Source organism: Oxyura jamaicensis, chromosome Z (assembly GCF_011077185.1).
Source record: "Oxyura jamaicensis isolate SHBP4307 breed ruddy duck chromosome Z, BPBGC_Ojam_1.0, whole genome shotgun sequence".
Taxonomy (NCBI): domain Eukaryota; kingdom Metazoa; phylum Chordata; class Aves; order Anseriformes; family Anatidae; genus Oxyura; species Oxyura jamaicensis.
In genome coordinates this window covers 17,646,460-17,667,145 of record NC_048926.1, presented here as the reverse complement: position 1 = coordinate 17,667,145, position 20,686 = coordinate 17,646,460, and the positions used below count along the sequence as shown (strand labels likewise).

The 20,686-nt window shown below is 36.1% G+C and overlaps 1 protein-coding gene across 3 annotated transcripts in view; it reads right to left on the bottom strand.

Moving 5' to 3' along the window:
- Positions 1-20,686, bottom strand: part of ITGA1 (integrin subunit alpha 1) — a 96,155-nt gene that overhangs the window by 58,551 nt on the left and 16,918 nt on the right. For 2 of the 3 annotated variants that reach the window (XM_035310614.1, XM_035310613.1), the window contains exons 2-6: positions 9,376-9,496; positions 6,527-6,639; positions 5,445-5,533; positions 5,240-5,354; positions 4,461-4,588 (exon numbers count right to left, since the gene is read on the bottom strand). In XM_035310614.1, coding sequence (XP_035166505.1) covers positions 4,461-4,588; positions 5,240-5,354; positions 5,445-5,533; positions 6,527-6,639; positions 9,376-9,496 — 566 coding nt within the window. Of the gene's footprint in view, positions 1-4,460; positions 4,705-5,239; positions 5,355-5,444; positions 5,534-6,526; positions 6,640-9,375; positions 9,497-20,686 lie in introns of all 3 variants that reach the window. The other variant, XM_035310615.1, reaches the window with a different exon arrangement.

Sequence of the window (20,686 nt, the reverse complement as noted above, 5' to 3'; positions counted from 1 at the left end):
AGTTTTCTCTCTTCTCTCCTGCTTTTTGTGGTAGCAGCTAAAAATTTATTTCTATTATTATTTTGTTACCTGACACTTTCATACAACATAATCTGAAGATGGTGCTCGTCATTTAAAAAGCTTGTTGCTAACTGTTGAAAAATGACAGGTCTTCATCATGCTTGATCTTTTAGAGCCGAAGAGGAGCTTCAAGACCATAGACAAGAATCAAAAGCAGAGACTTTAGTATGTCAGTGAGCTTGCCTCTGTGGATTCACAGACTCCAGCTTTGAAGATTTTATTGGCACCAACGTTTGAATCAGCCATTGACTGCTGCCAGGATTAGGGTAACATGTATCTGCCCATCTTTAGCTATTCTAGAGACCCATCGTGGTGTTGTCTTTTTCCTTAAAAAGGAGTGCATGCTGAGACACTGAATTGTCTCATTTCCTATTTGAAAGGAAACACTATCCCTGATCACAGCAAGTAAACATTTTGAGCATTTCCTTCTCAGGAAGTGAATAGGAAGAACATCTGAGTCTGGAAAACTGCACTGTGTAGCATAGCTTGTAAATCAGGAAGGAAAGGGGGCATGTGGTTATCTTTTGGGATACAATTGTTCTGTGGGACCCTTCCTTAACACTAGCTTTGAAAACACTGGTCATCATATTCTACGTGTTTCATGGCATCAATGGTGAGCCACACCTCACAAAGGGTAACAAAACTTCCCCAAACCCACAAAATACTACAAAGCAGTATGTCCTAGTCTTCTGCTAAATCATAAATTCAAGTTCACCTTTTAAAATTAGAATTCTATGCTTTGAAAGATATAATTATATAGCCATGAAGGTATGAGATTTTGCAGCTTATTAATCTAATAGATAACTATAAATGACACAACTATGTGGTGCAAATGTACCATTTATGAGACAATAAACCTGTTCAAACTGCTTAACTTCAGCAAGACCCTAAGACTGGCTTACAGGTGGTGTATGTTTTGACTTGCTTGTTTTATTTCAATCTGGACAATGCAATCATATTAAATAGAAAGACATAGTTTTGCTATGCTCCAGAAAACCCAACATTTTTCCCAGCATTACTGACCATAATCTATTGAACATCTTTGTAATTCCTAAGTTTATGTTCCCTTCCCTAGCATACCATGGATTTTATATTACACAAGGGAATAATTGTTTAATTGTCTCCAGTTCCTGTGAAAAAAAGTGTTGTAAGAGAGAACAGGCAAATGAAAGATTGTTCTACTTTGGGACAAAACATTTTAGAGGGCAATTACTTAAAGTTCCTTCTATTAATGAACACAGGCCCTTATTTGGAAAACATCATCTGGCTTTCCCAATCAATTATTAAATTATTCTATATGTTTAAAAAATAAAAAATAAATGGAAAACCATGCAGCACACAGCAGGGGTATGCTGGGATTTACACCACTGGTTTGTATAGTTAAGTAAAACCAAAACCATTTCTGATTTAAGTCATATTTAAGGTAAAAGAAAAGCAGAGATGCCTTAGGAAGCACTAATGAACAATACATTTTATCACATGGAGAACTTGCTAAAGACTTCAAAATCAAACCAAAGCTGAATTATTTTTTCTACATTTTCTTTAGTCTGTCACCCTTGCAAGGACTCAGACAGAAATTACTTTCAAAGCACTGCATGTATCTTTCTTCATCCTAATTTTTTTTTTTCTAGTATCTCTAAAACACTTCAATTTTTCTGGAAATAAAACTGGTAATAAGATATGACATGGGATGATTTATTGGTTCACTGATACAGCCCCTTTGGAAATATAGTAAGGTACAAACAAACACCTATAGCTGATTATATCATATATCATTGGAGAAATAAAATGTCAAAACTTCTGAGTGCCATTACAACAGAGGTTTAAAGTTGGTATTCGGCATGTCAATGCATTCTGCTCTCTCTTTTGATATTCCTCTACCATAGAAGGTTGTTCACATATAAACAATTAAAAAGCACACTCTCATATTAAACAGACAACTATCTCTACAGAATTTAAAAGAGAAAAACAAAAGCAAAGAGAAAAGCAAAACCTTCCTTTGTAGTTGCATTAAAATGTGCAATAAGGCAAACAGAAATATTTTCTTCCTTCTTGTATTATTTTTTCTCATCTCATTCATCTTCCGTTTCCACTGCTCTATTGTCACTTTCCCCATACTTCTTTTATCCCTAACCTCAGAATATGCAGCTTAACCATCAATATGACATTGTTTTTTAGAGAATGGGACAAAAAGGAAGGAAGTATTTCTGAAAAATATTATACTAAACTTTGGTCATTTGCATCTGAATCTTCTGGCTTTCACTTTATATGCCAAACAGGGGACACGGAAGAATTTCTCTTCCTTCTTGCCACAACTCTAACAACCATTGTTCATGGATGGGGTAAGCAAGGGTGGAAAATAATTCTCCTAAGCCTCTAATCAAAACATGGTTTTGAACAAGTCACACCCAAGCGGCTAAGGAGTTATTCTGTAATCACCTCATTCCTTTCCCATGCAAGAGGAAAACAATCTGAAGTCAGTGAAAGTACGCTGATTTCAATGAGCTCAAAAATGGTGAGAAAATTAAAATGAAAAAAAATGGTTAAAACAGACAGAAAGTAAACAATTGTTCTTTTATTCTGTGTATGAATGGGAGGGGAAAGAAACCTGCCTGGTCTGTTGTTTCTCCTCTTCCCGTTTCAACAGTCATTTAAATACAGTTTCTGATAAAGGAGACAGCATGGGTGCTAGAAACACAAACTTTTTACTAACTGTGGCTATTCCTGGTTTCTCAGGAAGGGAATGGGAGGAAAGGAGAGTGCTGTAATACTCGTCTTGGGGAGGGAGAGGAAGGGTAACAAGTCCCAAGAAAATTCCATTTAGATTTGCCCTCCGTTTCCAGCTTTTCATTCTTTCTCTCCCTTTTCCCATTCTTATCTCCCTTTCAAATGTTTCTGCTCTTTAGCAACCACATGCCAAAGCTGACATTCTTGAGTGAATAAGTATATGTGTGAGAAGAAGGGTAGTTATGCCAAATAATTGAAAGAACAAATTTTGTAGGTGGAGATGGCTGGCTGCTGGAGTGCAGGCAAGCAAGATGATTTTTTGTTCAGGACAAGGCAGGAATCTAAAACCATGCATAACAGAGGTGTGGCAATGTAAAAAAAAAATATGAGAATTTCTTTGGGAGGAATACAGGTGAGGGTGCTGTATAGTTGATTGCCCTGTGTACTATTCCTATGAAACCCTTTCGGCATAAGGCAGTAATGATTTCCTTGCAGCCATTGCCCTGTATTGGGAAGCTTAGCTTTAAATATTTTCTCAAGGTACCATGTATGTTTGAGTAATCACCACCATAGGGACCAAGGAGATTTTTTCCCCTTTCTATTAAATTTAACAAGGTATTTTTCCCTCTTCCACACAATATCTGGAAAAGCAGGGTGTTTGAAATAACAAGGCACAATTTTAAAGCTGACAGTTTATAAGCAATAATTTTACCAGCCAGCATTCATACTCTCTGCAGACATATATATCCCTTTATGTATCCCTTTATGGGATATACTCACTCTCTCCTTTGTGTAGGTAGTCTGAGGAGATTTAGGCATGAGCTGAGTATTAGGAAATAACCTGAAGTAGGAAAAAAAACTGTAGCATTGGCCTGCAGCACACCAAATATTATACCAGATCCTAGAAAATCCTTGATTATGGGAGGAGGGAGAAGTGAAAGGAAGTTTCTTTTGTTGTTAACATAGCTTTCTGTGTTAAAGTGTATTCACGTGTATGTGTTTGTTCCTTCCCTGTGCTCTGCTCAAATTGCTATTTACGTTCTCTGTTCAGTGGACTCTGAAACACGTCAGGTCCTTAGCTGGGGTAATCTGTTGTAGCTCCATTAATTCTGATGGAACTGTGGTGATTTATGGCAGCTGGGAATTTGTCTCTCTCCATTTATCATATAGCTTTTGCCATTAATAACATGCAGCTTAACAGCCACTCATTAATTATGATTTCAAATGTTTTAAAGCTATATGCCTAGAGTGCTCCAAGGTGCAAAATTTTGAACACTGCTCCAAAAGTCTTGTAATGAGACTCTCTCAACCATATATGTCTGCCTTAGAGGAGTGGAAATGTCCTTCATGCACACAAGAAGTGCCTGTGGAAGGAAGGTGGGAATGGACAATGTTCAAACTGCCTCAATTAACATGCCTATCTTGTCTTTTGGTTAGAAACTCAGTCTCTCCAGGTTGCCAGAGCAGTGAGGGGAGGGAGAGCCGCCCTGAGAGTGCTATGCGGCAGCAAAGACTGAGTTATGGTTGTCAGCTGCTTTGTTCTGGTACTCCACCGCCATTAGTTCTTATAATTGAAGGGCTCCATAGATGATGCTCTCATCCCATTTCTTACATTTTTATTTTCCCCCCACAAATTAAACAATAATAAAATGTTGCAAAAAAAAAAAAATTACCTGTGTTTGCTGAGGACCTATATCCATGTTTTTCAGGAGACTATTTAGGAAGGCTGTGACGCTCTCCCATGGATAAATGCTGTTGGACCCATCAAGGACTATGACGATGTCCAACTGGGTTTTACACTCTGCAACACAAATGGTCACATAAGAATTGATACGAACAAGGATCAAATATATATTTGCAGTTCTAGTAACTTTTGTGATTGGTAATAAACACATATCCCTCTACAGTGGGGCTGCACTAACACGTTTGTCGTTCAACATCTTTTCCATTGTACTTTATGTGGTTTGGTATTCCTTTGATTAGCAAGGCACTTTCTTGTAAGCAGAAATTTAAGAATGGCATTAGATCAGATAACTTAAGTATTTACCAATGACCTCTGTCTTCTTTGATATCTACCCATCCCTCTTTCATTTTCCAAATGACCAGACCTTTAAGATTTTTATACTACTAAATTGGATTTGTATTAGGTCTTAACAACATGCTGTCATTACTTAAAAAGTCTTTTGGCCTTAAGTAAAAAACATAAGCAACTATTTTTAGCAATTGTGTTTGGATGTCACATAGCCTTGTAATGATTGTTTATACTGAGATAAACTCTAAAATTAGCAAGAATTTAGGTTATATACTGACAATGAAAACATTTACTTAACTTGGTAATGCTGGTAGCTAAGGAAAGCAGTTCATACTTTTTGGTATGCCTCTGTGTATACATTCATCTTGTTTGGCACTTTGTATTTTCAGACACACAAGAGAATTCCTGTGGCATGCATACCTTGCACAGACGGTGCAATCGCCTCCACAGTTTCAAAAGTGGAGCTGACATTGGAGCAAACTCCAGTTGTGTAATGCAAACGCCCACATTTATAAGCATAGAGTGGTCCACATGCCTTAAAAAGATGAAAGAGGTTGAAATGTTTGGTGTGATACCTAAGGAAAATACAGACTTCTTTTAAAAATGGCAAAAAGTCCTTTCTTACCAGAAAGCCGCCCTTTGGGTTAGTCACTAAGGTTGTTCCAAGAGTCATGTTTTCTTTTACTTCCATGACGTTAGGAACTGAAGTAGAAGCTATAAATAGATTGAAATGTTAAGTATTTGGGAATGTGAAAACAAAATGTTAAAGTATGTATCAGCTAGCAGAGAGCTTCCAGCTTCTAAAATAAAACACAGACTGACACTGGTTCCATCAAATATTTTAGCACCCTTGATCCTCCTCCTTCAATTGCAATGATCAAGAAAAAATTCGGAGACTGGCTTTTATCCCAGAAAACTTGTCTGGGTTGCTGTCTGAAATAGCTGGGAAAAAAGGTAAAAATAACAGTACAATGAAAGCAAGAGATCACACAGTTTTGTTAATTAGAAGACAAATACAGTTCACACAGCTCACACAGTTTTGTTAATTAGAAGACAAATATTCATTTTTTACTCTGTCCTGTTATAAATGAATTACAGCTTCTATGTTTGCTACTTTTTTGTTACGTTATTGGTATTCAGGTTTTCAAGGAAAGAGATTTAAGAAAAAATATAATTACAGCTGTATTTAGTGGAATTCATATTAACAGTCTCTTCCTGTCTACATTGAGTCTCTCTTGACACAAGCAAAAGAAAAAAAAAAAAAAAAAAAAGGATGAATGCTAACACCTTATTAAGGTGCTTCAGCCTTGCTCTAACTACTTAAGTGCATGTTAAAAGCATTAGGAAGGCTCTTATTGGCTTCCAAGAGTAGGCAAGGGTAGCCCACAAATCTATGCTCCTCAGCCTTTCTGCCAGAGCTGGTAAGCACAGTCAATCAGTATCTGTCATAATAATGCTTTGATAACACAGCTAAATTCCTATTCTAGAATATCAGCGTAAACACGCTGATATTCCAAAGACCAATGAGAGACTTTAAAATAAAATTATTTTTGATGTTACAAATAAACCCTCTTTCAAGTTTAGTTTTGGAGTCCTAAGTAAATGTTCCATATAAAACCAATCCTAACACATACCTATTAACTAAAAATCTCTTTAAGATTTGACCTCTACTATTCCTCTGCATGACAGTTCTATTTTCTTTCATACCTGGTAAATTCAGTTTTATGCAGGGCGACTGGTTGTCCTTTCCTACAGGGCATTTGTATACATCTCCTGTTCTTTTCTCAGGCTGGCCAACTAATGGAGAACCAATAAGTACCCTGCAAATGAAATGTTATCAGAAATTTCTTCTTTCAAAAAAGGATTGACAGTCAGCAAGTAAAACTTACAGAACATAGATACAGCAAGTTCTGCACAAACAGTAGAGGATGGAGAGCAAGAAAAGTATCTATTATGCTCTTTCAGATACAATAAAAAGCAGCTATTCTGTTTCCTCTGTAATAAACAACACCAAAAGGAAATATACCTATATACCAAATTATACAACAGAGTAACATTACAAAAAAAAAATCCACTGAAAAATACAAGCAGCAGTGGTTGGTGGATGAAATGTATTATAAGTAGTACAGAAAAAGATATCTATTTTATTTATATCACCTGATCTTTAATATATTTTAGAAGAAAAAGTATTTTAAATGCTAAGGAGGGACCAAATGCACAAGGAGAGGGTCACAGGCACCAAGCAGAAGAATTCAGTTTTAAATAATGTGAGCCAGCACTTTAAAATACATCATGTAAGGCTTTTTATCCTGAGCAGGTTTTTTGTTTGTTGCTTTTTTTAAAAAAAAAAAAAAAAAAAAGATAAATTCAGAAAATCTCTATTCTGATACAATATTTTATAAGCATAACCAATTAGTATTCACTCCTAAATCCATTTTCAGCAGAAAATGCTGTTTAGAGATAGACACTGTTTTTGTTCTCACATCCTCATTAGCAACACGAAATAGCCCAGCGTCACCCAGCAAGTAACTGACTCCATTGAATGTGCAAGGAAGATCTCAAATTAAATTAGAATTCACAGCACATACTGAAAATAGAAATCCTGCCTTTAAAAGTAATAGTTCAGTAAGATTTGCTTGTGGACACTTAGATGATTGTGAAGTTATTGAGAGAACTATTTCTACCTTTAATCATAAATTACTGAGTTCAGGCAGAAGATAATTGGATGGAATGACAGAATAGGTAAGATGTAGCCTACGGATAAAAAGAGCTAGAAATGAGAATTTGAACATAGTACACCATCCAGCTTCTAAACAAACATAATGAAACAGCTCATTGTGATCCAGTATTTTTTTTTTAATTAATAACTTCTAAAGCAAAATGGTGCAAGTACATACTGGATCTGACTGATCTTTCAAGCTACACTCTGTAATGCATTTTTAACACCAAAACTTAGAAGCATGCACCACAACCTATTATATGCATCCTTGACTTCTATTTAACCACAAAGAAGATGTGTGCTTGACATTCCAGAGGAGGTGATCAGTACTTAGCAGGATTATGTCAACATGCTGTTCTTTACCCAGAAAAAAGAAGATCCCCATGAATTGAGATAAGTGGTTTGAAAGACTACTCTATTTGCCAAAAGGATTTTTTGTTTTTAATTTTTTTTTATTTTCGGGGACTCACTTTATCTTTGAGGAACTACTTTAGTCAGGTTTACAAGACATCTGTTGCTGAAAATCTGTCTGTGGTACCAAGGTAGTGTTATAGCTCTTGACAAAGAACCACAAAGATATATATATTTAAAATACCAATATGCAGATTTCCTGCTCTGTATGTTATGCTGAAGGAAACTTGGAAACTTGAAAATCTAGCAGTGGCTCTGGAATTTTATTTCAGAGATGTTCAGACCTAGCATGCTGGTTTAAATTCCTGTCTTCCTTCAGCCACTGAAAGAGTAGCCATTTCTGACTCATAATATTTTTTGCACTTGAAAGGCTTCAGGGCAGTCTACAACAATATAGCTTACTCCGCAAAATCCCAGCTCCTAGAATGGATACCATTTCCTGAAGGTCTAGGTTAGCTCAGCAGCGGTCACTGTTATCCTTTCATTACCCCTGTGCAGAAGTGTATTTAAACATCCTGCAACCTGGACAGTCAAGAACTAGCATTTACAAAAGCAGGTTCTGCTATTTCATTTTAATGAACATTCCCTGTGTCTAATAGAGAACAGAGTGCTGCAGTGGTGGACAGACTCTCAGAATCGAGCAGGTCTGGTGCTGGCAGAGAGGATACACTCAGGCACTGCAGAGCAGTGTGACCTGGCTGGCAAGTGGCCACACGCCCTTTATTCCAGACTGCTAGGAGTCATCTCTGAGGCTTATCATGAATGTCAAATTACTGGAGAAGCTCTTGGAAAACCAGAAAAATCAGCAAACAACAATACACACCTCAAGATTCCCAAGCCTATTACCATTCAATTAAATCCCAAATGCAAATATATTGCCAACTGCAAGACACAATTAGACCTCCAAAAGAGAAGAGGGATAACTGTATTACTAAATATTTAGACAGAGAAATCTTCCCTCTTCACCAGTCCCACCAAAAACTCAGTTCTGGCAACCACTGTCAGAAAACTTTAGAAAAAACAGGTTAGGAAAAATAGGAGCAATTTCAATGGTGATATGTTCATAGAAGGAAAAGACAAATCATCAAATCATGACCTTTTTTTTTTTTTTGTGTGTGTGTGTGTGTGTGTGAAACAAAAAAGATGGCTCAGGTATACATAAAGCTTTCTTAGCTCCAGTAAACAGGTAATTTACCCACTTTGTGAACTCATTTCTTTCTATGAGGAAATTGATGTAGATGTAGATTTGAATCTTTGTCTCCCAGTGTTTGGAGATTTCTTTAGGACTGTTCATCAATTTAAGAAATACAAATAAGCTGGACAGAAAACTGACCCTTAGTTATGGCGCATACTAAGAAAAAATAGTATAGAACCTGAGTCACTGAATATGTGGTAATTTGCAGTTTAGACAAGAAAAGCAGCTTACCATTTTCCTTCCTCATTTTCATACTGTTGAACTGTGTACCCAAACATGTCTTCCAGCGGCCCGCTGAAGGTCATTGAATTTTTCACATCAACATTGGAAGAGACAACAAGATGAAGGAGAGCTGTAAAAAAAAAAAAAAAAAAAAAAAAAAGCAACCATGTAGTAATATGCATGAAAACCCAAGCTTTTCAGATATCAAAGTTCAGTTACGACTTACTGAGGGTTTAAGACAGGGATTGAAAGTGGTATTTTGAATATATTTACCACAGCTGGTAAACGATTTAAAATGTACTTTCTCACACATACATATGCATCTATATTAACAGATGGATTTTTATAGCCAAAACTTAGATGTTAGTTTTAAAAGTCAGAATTTCTGAATTACTGGTCAACATCACTACTTATACATTAAATAACGCTTTTTATCTTTTCTTTATTCTTCCTTTCAAGCAGTGATCTCTTGTCCACTCTTGTCCTGTTGAAGGACAACCACTGACTTCCATGTGCAGAGCAGATTTAATACAGAACCAAAACTTTGATGAATTTGTAGAACATGAAGACTAGTTAAAAACAATTATATACATCTTTATTTTTATTTCAAAGAAGCATTTCATGATCATTTACTGACATTTAACGGTTACATAACAGTATCCAAATCCGTAATACTTGCTGCACGCCAAAGCATTCAAATGATGTCCAGTCAGTCACTAAAATACTTCAGTGTTACTCACCATCGAGATGATGACATTCTCATAGAAAGCTTGTTACTATAATTAAGCTCCCAAATGGTCAGTGCTAATCTGTCCCTCTCAGCATCACATTTCCTGCTTAATTCAGTAAAATCACCACAAAAAGACTATTTATCACAAAAAGACTATTTATCGCTGAGTAGGTATTTCCGGTTTCACTGGACAGCAGAAAAAGGAAAAGTTTCTTTTGTGTTATTTCAGTTTTTCTTCCTCCAGTCAGAGTCAGGAAATAAAAAGAAGTGGACATGTTAAAATTGTGTTTACTTTTACTCTTCAGAAAAGAGCAATGAGAAAAAATCATGGCTGATGGTCTTAGGGGAAAGCATTTGCTGGAAAAGTAGGCATTCTTAACTACTTGCATTCTCTCTCTTAACTACTGATATTTACTTTGAAATAATGCTGCTATGTCTCTTCATGTGCAATAGAGGTTTTTCTCTTTCTTTTCTCTTTGGGTCATCAAAGAATAATCAAAGTCAACAAAATTACAAAATTTAAAAAATCATTAAAATTATCATTGGTTCAAATCTTTTAACTTAATTTTCAGAGTAAACGTGATAGCTACTATTATTATTAATATTGTTATTACTATCTTTATTAATATTTTTAATGGATATCATATGCATGGTATTCAGGCCATCATTTAGACTCCCAATTTACCTCTTAGTCAATGAAACAGTTCTAATGAGATTATCTGCTAGTGTCTAAGTTGTTTAGCCAAAGAACAAAGGTATTTGCAAAGTCCATCCATGTCAACTCACCTCTTCAACACCTCTAGAATTCTGTTCACTTTAGCCCCTGAATAAGATGGGCAGAACATCCTTCTGGAAGTCTTTTACCCCTTGCTTACCACATAAAAAATTATTTGATTTTAAAGGGCACAGATTCCAGTTCATCTCTTCAATTTTACTTTCTTCTAGGGCTATTGAAGGTTACAGATGCAGTCTGTGTTCTGTACAACTCCGTTACAGATCATAGAACCACAGAATCATTAGGGATGGAAAAGACCTTCAAGATAATCTGGTCCAACCATCCCCCCTACCACCAATGTTACCCACTAAACCATGTCCCAAGGTACCGCGGCCAGCCTTTCCTTAAACACCCTCAGGGATGGTGACTTCACAACTTCCCTGGGTAACCCGTTCCAATGCCTGACTACTCTTTCTGAGAAGAAATATCTCTTAATTTCCAACCTGAGCCTCCCCTGGTGCAACTTGAGGTCGTTCCCTCTTGTAATATCACTAGTTATCTGTGAGAAGAGACCAACCCCTAGCTCCCCACAACAGGATGTTGTAGAGAGCAATAAGGTCAATAACAACCCCAGTTACCTCAGCCGCTCCTCATAGGACTTGTGTTCTAGACCCTTCACCAGCTTCATAGCCCTACTATGGCAATGATACCCTTCACATCATTCCATCCTCTTTGGAAAGAGGTGAAAGATGAGTTTCTTCAAAGTACAGCATCGGCAACTATTGTGATTTTTACAGTGAGTTTATTGTACTAAATGGTCCTGCAAATTTCTGACTCTGTTACACAATACACTCAATCCCTATAGTTTTAAAGAGTACACTTCTGATCCCCATAACAGAAAGTCTGAAAATGTTTGAAATGTTAAAACAAGCAAACTAGATGACAAATAGAAAATGCCAGCTATTTGCTACTACCCCTAAAAGCCTTCTGATTCTGAGTGAGGTCAATTTAGAACCAGCAGTAACAATGGTTCTTAAAAAGAGCTAGAAGAATTAAAACAAGCTAGAACTGGTCAGAAATAAAAAGGAGGTGACTCTCTACTCAGCAGGGAATACAGATGGAGACTTTGTCAACAAAGGATATTTTGGATGCTAAATATCATGTATTCAATGGGTAACTGAGTAAGCTAACGGAGGCAGTTAGCTACTGCAGGTTACAAACCATAGAGAAAGCACACCGAATTCAGGAAGTCCCCTTAGCTGGAAATATTCTGAAGATGGAAGAATACACAGGAGGAGGAATAACATAACTGATTTCTCATCTATCTTTTGTCTCTGGGTATCATCTTATGTTTACTCCTGAAGAGATGACACTGGACAAATACTTGATTTGACCCGGTATAGTTATCCTTTTCCTCTCAACCTCCCATACAATTTTAGCTTGAAATCAGATGCTTTGAAGTTTGATTTTTGTATGCAAATTGTGTGGCTTATTTTCATATGCAGATGTATTACATGGCTTCCTGTGGCTTCTACGTGCATCATGAGCTAATGATTTTGAATAAAAGTAAGGGTTGTACTACGCAGTGGAAGATAAACTTATAAATACTTAGTAAAGGTATCTTACTACATTTCCAACAGATTGCTTAAAATTAAATCTTACTTTTTCATTTAAAGATTTATCGAAATCTGCAGATGGTAATGGAAAAGTGGAGTTTACACTGACCCATGTTACACTATCAGCTAACAGTAACTCCACTTTTATGACTTTCATGATTTTTTTTCATTTTTCAATACAATGTTGTATACAAACCAGCAGTTCACAATATTGAAAAAAAAAAAAAGATAACTGTGACTGAAAATGTTACTTTATATTAATAATAATTTCTAGCTCGTATTCTTCCAGATTTCCAATTTCTGTCTAAGTTGTAAGCATTCTCTTCAAGTTCTAGCAAATTGGTATAGATAAAGCATAAAGACTACTAGCAGAAGTAGTGAAAAAAATAAAAGCTACAGAAAAGTTGGAGAGAATTATTGAAGGGTATAGGGAATAAGTAGAAAAAAAATATTTTGAGGCACTTAGTATTTGACTACATACTTAATCACAGTTGTTGTAGGTACATTAAACTAAGATTTTGAACCATTCCATGCCACATTAACAGAATGACTAAGAAGATAGATCAAAGTACTGATCAGGAATACAGAATATAAATGTTTATCAGAGGATAAAACTGAAGTTCCAGCTTTTAGGTTCTCATTTTATAACAAATGAACCACTGTAGAAAACTGGGATAATGACCCTCTCACTGCTGACCTGAACTGAGTAACAAAACTAGCTGGTGCACATAGCATTTGTAGCTGGGCACAGTTTGTGCCTGCGTGTGAGAAGTTAACACTCAGTCACCAAGACAGCAAGACAAATATTATTGTAATAGGTAATTGCAAGCCCAGAGTAGTAGCTCATACTTGTACAGTAGCCACTAATATATTTTTTTTCCCTTCTGTTTTATTTAACTGGAGTTTTTAACCAAACTTTAATGTCATCTTCCTGGTTATTCTGGTAAACTATGGAAAAAATGCTTAAAATATATTTCCCCAGGACTTGTCTGCGTGACTATTGCCTGGTCACTCTAATTTTTGCAAACAGAGAACTGCAGAGGGCCCCCACGTTTTCCTAGAATGTCAACATAACCAGAGCTGCAGCACGTCTAACTAGCACCTGGCTCTTGACTGATGAAAAAAAGATAAATTACCTGCAATAGATGACATTATGGAGACTGACTTAACCAAGAGAAGAGAGTACAATCAGTTAGGATATTTTGTCTGTGTATGGTCTGTAGCAAATAACAATTGCATCCTCTATAAACAGTTGCTATTCTTGGAATGGACAAATTTGCGTGTTACATTTAACATTACACATTGGCTGCACACTGATTTTCCCTACCAGCATGCGGTCAAAGACACTTAGTCAAACACTTCATTCTGTAGCATCTCAGAAGTCTTTATTAGTTCTTTTGTATTTTGCAAGAAGAGAAAGAAACAAAGCAGGTCTAAGTGCAGTTAAGAAAGAAAAAGTAGAAATGTCTTGCAAAAGTATGCACAACTGGAAAACACTGGGAAAGTCTGAAGAAATAATGTTTTTAGTAGAAGAATTCCAGACTGCACCCATCCTGGATAATTAAAGAAATTTAAGATTAAAATAAAATTAAAATATTGTATTGACTTCTCATATTCAGGGACCTCTTGCAAAGAAAACGATGATGACTAAGAGCTTTATTGTACTGCAGTGATACTGTAATGGTATTTTAAAGATCTGCTCATGTTGCAAAAATCCTCTATTGTACTTTAATAAAACATGTGAAGAAAGAAGCTGATGTGGAAGTATCCAGGATGTTGGTTACTCGCTGAGAGGAGCAGGACTGGGAGTATTGGCTTGACCTCCCATGACACCTCCATATGAGCACAGAAGCATATGGTATCCTGCTTTGCAATTAGAAAAACCTTTCACTTGAGGAAATTGATACTACTGAATGCTGACACATGCAAGTTTGTGCTGCTGCTTGCAGCCAGCTGGAATCAATCTGTCGAATCTGTGTGTGATTCTGCGTGAAAGAAAGCTGGATCTTTTAGCTGCATCACCACAACAGGACTCAGATTCAGGGCTGGTCTGCATCTGGCAAGTAGAAAGGGAACATTAAACATGCATCTGCTTGCAAAGATGTACCTATAAAATACTATTTATAAAATGGCTCAGGAATACAGAAGTAGATTCTTTGCTGGTAATTTAAAGGGGAGAATCTTCATATTTTATTTTTACTTCACTTGTGATAATGTCACTGCAGCATTATACACATCTTATGAAAAAGACATTTAGTCACAGACATTTCAAGTGGAAGAAAATATGGCTGCAAGGTACAATTGCCATCTGTGAGCTTGGAGGCTACAGTGCTTTGGCCTTAATGTGGAAGGCCACAGAGGCCTTCATAGGAGTTTCTGCTGCATTCATTTCTGGCTGGCTAACTACCACTGTATTTCATATGAAGCTAAAAAAAAAAAAAAAAAAAAAGGAGGAGGAGGAAAAAGGATTAACTTTTGGAACTTTTTCAGTAGAGCTTAAATCAAGCCTTTCATTTTTCAGGGCGACAAAAGAACCTTTGTATAATTTTGCCTCCAGCTTTTTTTTCTTTAATCTTTAACCTTTGAAAAGCAAAAGACTGATTTTCTGGAATAAGCCCATATAATTAAAAAAAGACTTATCATTAAAAAGAGATAAATATCCAAAAAAAGTAAAAGAAATGTGTACCAGAAAAGAAAGTGGTTCCAGATTCAGTAGCCACATGGCTTTCAAAGCCAATTAAATGCTTTGTACAACTCCGTAAATAAAGCTTTTTTTTTTTTGCCAGTTTTTGTACTGAATAATTTGTACTGGAAAACGGCTTTATAATGCAGTGTCAAGCCTGAATATATTCTGAATCAAAGCTTTGTAATGTGATCCCAAATGAGTAACACAATGTAACATGCAAAACTCCTGTCAATGCAATAGCAGAGACCAAGAATATGTCCCTTACTCAGCAGTCATCAGAATAAAACCATACTGTTCAAAGTTTGCAACCTTTAAAATCATGCCTCTCATTAGAGTGATTCTTAGCACTTTTCAGTTTCTCACAGAAGGGAGAAAAAGACTTAGAAATATTCAGCTACATGCAAAAAAAAAAAAAACAAACATTGTGAAGTCAGCCACCATACTTGTACAGAGGCTTAGAAAATTTAGCAGTTAGATGAAAGCCAAACAATTCCTAGAAAATGTTTGAGTTCGGCTCCAGTGATCTCCATCCTATCTTTTTGGGTGTAGTTCTATCAATACTTCACTACGTTCAAGTCCTACAGCCTTTGTGTTCCCCTCTATCCCCATTCTCCTTTCCTATCAAAGACCATTTCCTACAGAACACCCCACTATAACTTGCTTCCTAATATCTAACTTGATATACCAACCCTAAGGACTTTCTACCTCTGGATCCCTTTTTAGGTAGAAGGTATGTATAGTCATTTGTTATTAAATCAAATTTCACCTAAATGCATGATTAAAATGATCATGTATATTGCTTTCCAGAATGAAGACCAGAAACTTAAAATGGAGCAATTTTGGGGAAAAAAATAATAATAACTGAACAAATGAGAATTTGTTAACCTAAAGAAAAACATGTTCTTCACAACACACTCTAAAACTGCTCACAGACCTGTAAGTTTTCTTCCATAACAAAAATTTCTCCAGTTTGATGAGAAGAGTTGAATATGTTTCAATTGGTTTTCTATGAGCTTTCTAACTGCTCAGTTATGCCGGATCTCAGTTTTGCTAGCTGATGTCCTGCTACTGTAAGCTTTCCTCTGTGTAGCCTTGTCTCAACTAGCTAGCAAGTCAAGTACAGTTGTTATTGGGGGGAAACACATGCCAAAATCCTTAGCAGACCCCAAAGCCTAAGTGTTTTTTATCTGACTTCACACAGTTAATTGGTCTGCTTTTCCTATGCCAAAATGCATACTTTTAAGTATTTCCAGTTAATTTTGTTTCTATTATGCTACATGAAAAGGTGAAGTAGATTCGATAAGAATCATACACTTTCTTTTATACAAGTATGAAGCTATTTGACTATCCAAAGCCTCATTACCATTATCATGCTAAATAATTTCTAAATATTTCTAAGTACTCTTTTCAGGTTTCTTAAGACTTTAACTTCCCTAACACATGCTTGGTGGGAAGAGCAAACCTCAATTTTCTTCCACTAAGACAAGGAGCTCCTGTACCTTTTCCAGCTTATGTAATCACAAAGATCACTTTACGTCAAGCAATAGCTTCTTCAACATTATGCTTCTGATTAAATCCAAAGACGTGGCTGGAACATGCAGTAGGTAGCCCAACTGCTTAAAAAAATAGTGTGATCATCATTACATATGACAACTCCAGTATGGTTAATAATCAGTTTTTATGCATCTTTGAATCAGAGAAGTACTTTACAATATCAAAGTTGAAGGTCACGTAAGAGCTCACAGAATCATAGAATCGCTCAGGTTGGAAGGGACCTTAGACTACAGAAATGTATCAGAAATTTCAAGAAAGAGATGGTAGTGTGATGCGTATTCAACAGTAAGCATCATGCCTATTCTCTACTCAAAGGACTCAAAGGAGGTTTATTTTGATGAGTTATCTGCAACATGTTCTATACCTTTCATAATCTCAGTACACGATCAAGAAAGCAGAAAGCACGAAGTACTAGTTGCTGGCCAAACGTGAGTTGGAGTAAATTACTACCTGTCGGTGTTCAAATGTGAATGTGAAATGCCATTATATCTAAATTTCCTTTGAATCCGTGCTTTGTAACTGTACTTTCCAACTAACAAAATATCTTTAAGAATGAAACAAAAATACCATGTCAAAAATACGTGAGAAAACTAGCAAACACTGCAGTCAAGTTAATGTACTTTTGAAGGTGGATATATTGCCACTAGGGTGCTTTTTATACATTAAAAATACTGTTCTCTTTTAAGAGAATATGAACCACTGCACACACACAAAAAAATACTGTCAGCATATGTCACGAAACTTAAAATTGCCCATCTATAAAATTGGCCAGTAGGTACAAAAATGATCACAATTCCTTTTGAACAGTCTGGAAAATGTGATAATCACAGAAATTATCAAAAAAAAAAAAAAAAAAAAAAACACGCCCAGTTGAAAACTCGTGTTATTATCTCTCCACCAGGACAAAATATAGTTTTGTTTTTGTCTTCCTGATCTGTTATCATTATTCATTACTTTTTTTCCCCAATTGTTTTCAAAGACTATCAGGTAAATTTTCTCAAAAGTCAGCAGTCTTAAGGCTAATACCAGCATGGAAATGCTTCAGTAGCACTAACAGCTTACTGAAAAGCACCAACTTTCAATTTTTCTATTTCTTTACTACACAATGGCTACAAGCTCCTTTCTTTCATCACCTTATGCTAAGCATAATCATTGGCTCTCTGTCAGCTGAATCACTCAAGGCTTCAGGAAGAGAAGAAATCCTCCAAAAGAAAATGCAAATATCTTGATGTCATTGTCTCACACACGGCTAACCAAAGTACTACAGAACTTAAATTCAAACCAGTTTTTATACAATGCAGCAAAAACACAGAGACAATGAACACGCTAAAATTGATCAGCTCATATTTGATATCTATAAAATGTATCAATATCAATTCAGCTGTGACCCAAGAAACTGTAATAAGTGCAGTCAAATGAAAAAGATGGAAGCTCACAAATCTTCAGTTGAAGTTAAGCAGTAATTTTGGAGAAAAACAAACAAACCAAATAAAAATATGTAGAGCTTGAACAAGGAAAAATTCCAGAGCTGAGCAGGGGCATACATACCCTGGAGTTAAATTTTAGATGTGTATATTAAAAGAAAACAACAACAGCTTGCAAACTATACTTGAGTTGTTCAAAGAACTCCTTTCCCAGTATTTCTGATAATACAGCATCTATGATAATTTTGATTAGAATACACTAGAACATTCATTTTCTTCATCTAAGCCATCTTCTGGTAGAGTAAGAGGGAACCACTATGTTGCTCCAATTTTTTATTTCATGACTACATAAAAAAAAAAAAGAATTCCATGTTTCCCTGTTTAAAATATTTATTTCCTAACTTCAACAGGGATTTGAAAACTCCAGAACTTAAAAGTCTTTCTTAGCACCTTCCTTAACATTATTTTATTCTTAGTCCTCCTTTACTTTATTTTTCAAACGTTTTGTATCAAGTTCAGTTCACAATGAGTTGCAGCAAAATGTAAAACAAATAGATTTTTATGAATCTGAACTCCATTTAAAAAGTAGAGTGAGAACCTATGACAGCATAATACAGATAGCCTTACCTTTTACAAGGTAAAGTATCCTAGCTCTGTCTGTCTGTGTGTGTGTGTGTGTGTGTGCGTGTGTGTGTGTGTGTGTAGTTAAATAATCATACTTGCAGTTTTCTGAGAGCAGAACAGAACAGTAGAGGATGAAACCTGCTGTTACTAAAAACTAATTTTTGAAGGTTTAAAAATGCTGGAAACTGAGATTAGAGTGATTAACACGAATCATTATCCAAATAGCTTTTTATTGCTTTTAATATATTAATTCTTTATAAAGAATCAACTGTATCATCAATAATATTGTTCAAGATGTCGTTTTTTTTACCTTTTTTTCATAACTACAAAACATAACTACAGTGGAAATACAGTTGCTTAGACATTGCTAGAGGCAGTAATTGGAAATAAAGTCCCATATTTGTTGAAATACTGGAATGACCCCAGATGCCAGCACCATCACAACATGAAGCACCTCTCCATCCCCAGATGTTCAGCAGCTAACAGGGAATGCCTGCTTTGTCTTGTGGAAGCACAGCAAAGCAGGCGCTGCCTGTTTAAACAGCGTGGCACAGCCTGCTTACAAGCAAATCTTGAGCTTGTCTCAAGCACAGACTGGCACGAGTAATCATGTTCTGTATCAAGAGCATTTATATGGAGCATTTCTGGTTCAAAACTTATTACTGCTCAGAGGTAAAAGTGAAGATAAACCACAGCAGCGTATTTCCTTACCTTACCTATGAGTCGATGCCTTGCCTTGCACTGACAGTTTAAAGAATATGGGTTGATTAAGTTTTTAACTGAGAAATCCAAGCAGACAAGAACATGGGACCACAGTGGTCATTAGATTCAATCTTCCTTAAAACAAACCATAAATTATCTGCCTAATATACAAATGACCACAGAAACCACCACCACATGCAGGCCACAAAAGACACTACAGACAAGAGAAGCAGTAATTTGTTCTAAACTCTGCTTTTGTAATTGCATGGAAACTACCACAAGAACAACTGGCATTGCACTGGCCAATTCAGAAACTACTGCTATGCATATTTATTTCCTCTGCAGCTTCACTCACCTTTTGGTCTAGGACAATCATAAGGACTTTTACATGCTTGCTGTTTTATATGCTAGTAGCTCATCTCCAGTTTATCTGCAATGTGAACTTAATTCACAGGCAACAGATAAAACCCAGCCTTCCGTAGATAGATTAATGTACCAGTAACTCAGGAAGTGGCTAGCAGTGTTCACCAGAGAGTAGCAGAAAACTCAATTAAGACAAAAAGCCAAATCTGCACCTGTGTATGTCTGCTGAAATGAAAACAAAAGATACCTCTAATGTAGGTTAGAAGCTTGCTCCCCAGAATGATCATGTGTGACATCTTTGAAGTGGTATACACCGCAGATCTGTGACTGTACCGCTGTCACTTCACAGTGCAGTCTGGGAAATAAACTAATTTTTAAAATTGCAGTAACAGTTTATGGGAGACATGTTATTTTTTGTTACACTTTTATAGTAAATATACTTTGTTTTTCATTTAAAAGGTTAATAAATTATCCAAAAGATAGTATAAATTATCAATATTGAATAGCGATATGCTGAAAACTCAATGCATAATAATTATATGCACTGTCAACCATTTCTACTAATTTTTAAAGACTACGACACTCTAGGAGCAGGAAGAGCAAGACCACCCCCTTTGCCATACTGTTGGTGTAGGGATTTTATTGGCAAGGCAGCTGAAAGCACTACAGAATTAATCCCAGGTCTTTTTGCTACAAATGTTCTCTTTTACTCATCAAGAAACAATTCACGGAAATTTGGAACTAGCCATTCAGAGATTTTAAGAGGAAGGTTTGTTCCTCCCCTCCTCCCCCCTCCAAAATAAACCTAGACTCTAGAAGGAGAGAAACATCCTGTTTTTTAGATATAGTTTAAGATGGAGCTTTCTACATTACTAATAACTAATAACTTACATTTCCCACCCACAA